Here is a 1,955-nt window from a genome sequence, read left to right as displayed (position 1 = left end):
CTCACCAAGGGCAACCCCAGAAAAGTGAATGAGTTTGTCTTCTCCAATCATGACTTCCTCAATAAGTTTGCAACTTCCAAGCTTTACCAATTCTGGGTGATCAAAGGTAGAGGCAATTTCACCACCTATAAACATAAACGTTTATTAGTTCAATGCACAGCAGGCTTAAAATTCCTGTTTTCTAATAAGCAGTAATGGATAATGATAGATAATGTGTATCTTAACATTTTAAAAATTGATTATTATATGCCAGGCAGTCTTTTTAAGTACTTCATATGGACTAATTATTTAATCTTTAAAACAATCCTTAGAGAGGTTCATTATCCCATTTTACACATGATAAAAATGAGGCCAAGAGGTTTACTTTCCTATCCAAAGTTACCTAACTTGGATGAATATCAAAAGTTGGGGTTCAAACTCAAGCAGTCTGGCTTCAGATCTGTAAGCACATGCTATACAATACTACTACCTCCCAAAGGTTAAACTGAGTCTTAAAGCAGTTACTTTGAGTTTAAATTCAGATTCTCTTCTGAATCCAATCTTAAAACTAAGCCCTCATGATACAATCCCAGCTCAAGACATGAAAATATTTGTCCTATGTCAAGTACTATACACTTCATGAACTGCTTAAAATAGTAAGCACCTGATCTAATTATCACAATGGAAACATCATAAGGCCTTTTAAAAAAAAAGCATACTAAGAATTTCCCAGAGCAAATTCAATAAGAACAAATTAATTACAGTCCTTATGTCTCATTTCTATTCCTATTTTCCCTCCATTTTCCATGTTGTAAACTGAACAGGTCAGCCATTTCATTCCCTATTTCCTAACTAAGCAAAAGTTAGGTTTCCATGTCAAAATCCTTTTCTCTAGCTGACTACTCATTTCATAATGTGTATTCCATATACTATCAATCAACTCTTCTTTTCCTATTCCTTACTGATAAATCTGCCAATGCTCTATTATTTATTTTACAATAAAATTATAAAGACCCTGGTCTTAGGACTTTTTTTCTTTCTTTTTAAAGAGACAGTGTCTTGCTATGTTGCCTAGACTGGAGTGCAATGACTATTCACTAGACATCATCATAGCACACTGCAGACCCAACCTTCTGGGCTCAAGCAATCTTTCTGCCTCAGCCTCCTTAACAGATGAGACTACAGGCACAAGCCACCATGCCCAACACAAGACAATTAATGACACTTCCAAGAACCAATGTCATCATACAACTTGACAACTACTGGGCTTTTAAGGATGGGAGCCACCATGTGGTCAACTTCATAGACATATAGTTGGTGTACTTAATAAAACATTCTTCTGGGTACATATGGCAATTTCAGATGTCAAGTCCTTGTGATATGTTTATCCCATTAATATATTATTACCCTTTATTTCTTTTATCTTCATTTTGCGGCACTAAAAAAATTACATAAACATGAGCATCTTAAATTTATGTGTCACCTTAAAGCATCAAGTACGCAACGGCTCCTAAAGAACTTTAAAGGAGGCAAACCCCCTTCAAGTCATTAAAGGAAAATGTCTCTTGGTCAGAGGAAGACTATGCTTCTCAAATTGTTAAAAAAAAAAAAAAGTCTGAAGAGTTCATTCTGAGATGAGGCCAACTCTACTCTTCAAATGTTAGTACGCTTTAATTTCTTCTAATATTCATGGCCGTTCCAAACAGTATGACAGTCTTACTGACTTCATAGCTCATAACACAGGTTTCCAGGTCTCCTTAATTCCCATTCCCAAACCAACTTTCCAAGCTATTCATTCATTTTCAAGGGCCTAAAATCTGGAAAAATCTGTTAAACTTACTTTTCTAGGGCTACTTAGAGTTTACTATGAAAACCATTAACAAAACTATACTTATACCCCCTCAATCTATAAAAATGTAATAAAACAAATTTTTTTAAACCATTACCAGAATAAAGAGCAACAAGTTACACTTTTT

At 34.7% G+C, this 1,955-nt stretch overlaps 1 protein-coding gene across 1 annotated transcript in view; it reads right to left on the bottom strand.

Annotated features, from left to right (window-relative positions):
- The window catches only part of CCT2 (chaperonin containing TCP1 subunit 2), an 18,680-nt gene that overhangs the window by 5,850 nt on the left and 10,875 nt on the right, over positions 1–1,955 (bottom strand). Inside the window, exon 7 of the mRNA XM_037731617.1 lies at positions 1–125. Coding sequence (XP_037587545.1) covers positions 1–125 — 125 coding nt within the window. The remainder of the gene's footprint in view (positions 126–1,955) is intronic.

The sequence above is a fragment of the Cebus imitator genome, unplaced genomic scaffold (genome assembly GCF_001604975.1).
Source record: "Cebus imitator isolate Cc_AM_T3 unplaced genomic scaffold, Cebus_imitator-1.0 Scaffold414, whole genome shotgun sequence".
Taxonomy (NCBI): domain Eukaryota; kingdom Metazoa; phylum Chordata; class Mammalia; order Primates; family Cebidae; genus Cebus; species Cebus imitator.
The sequence above is the reverse complement of the archived record's forward strand: the minus strand, read 5'-3'. Positions and strand labels throughout refer to the sequence as shown.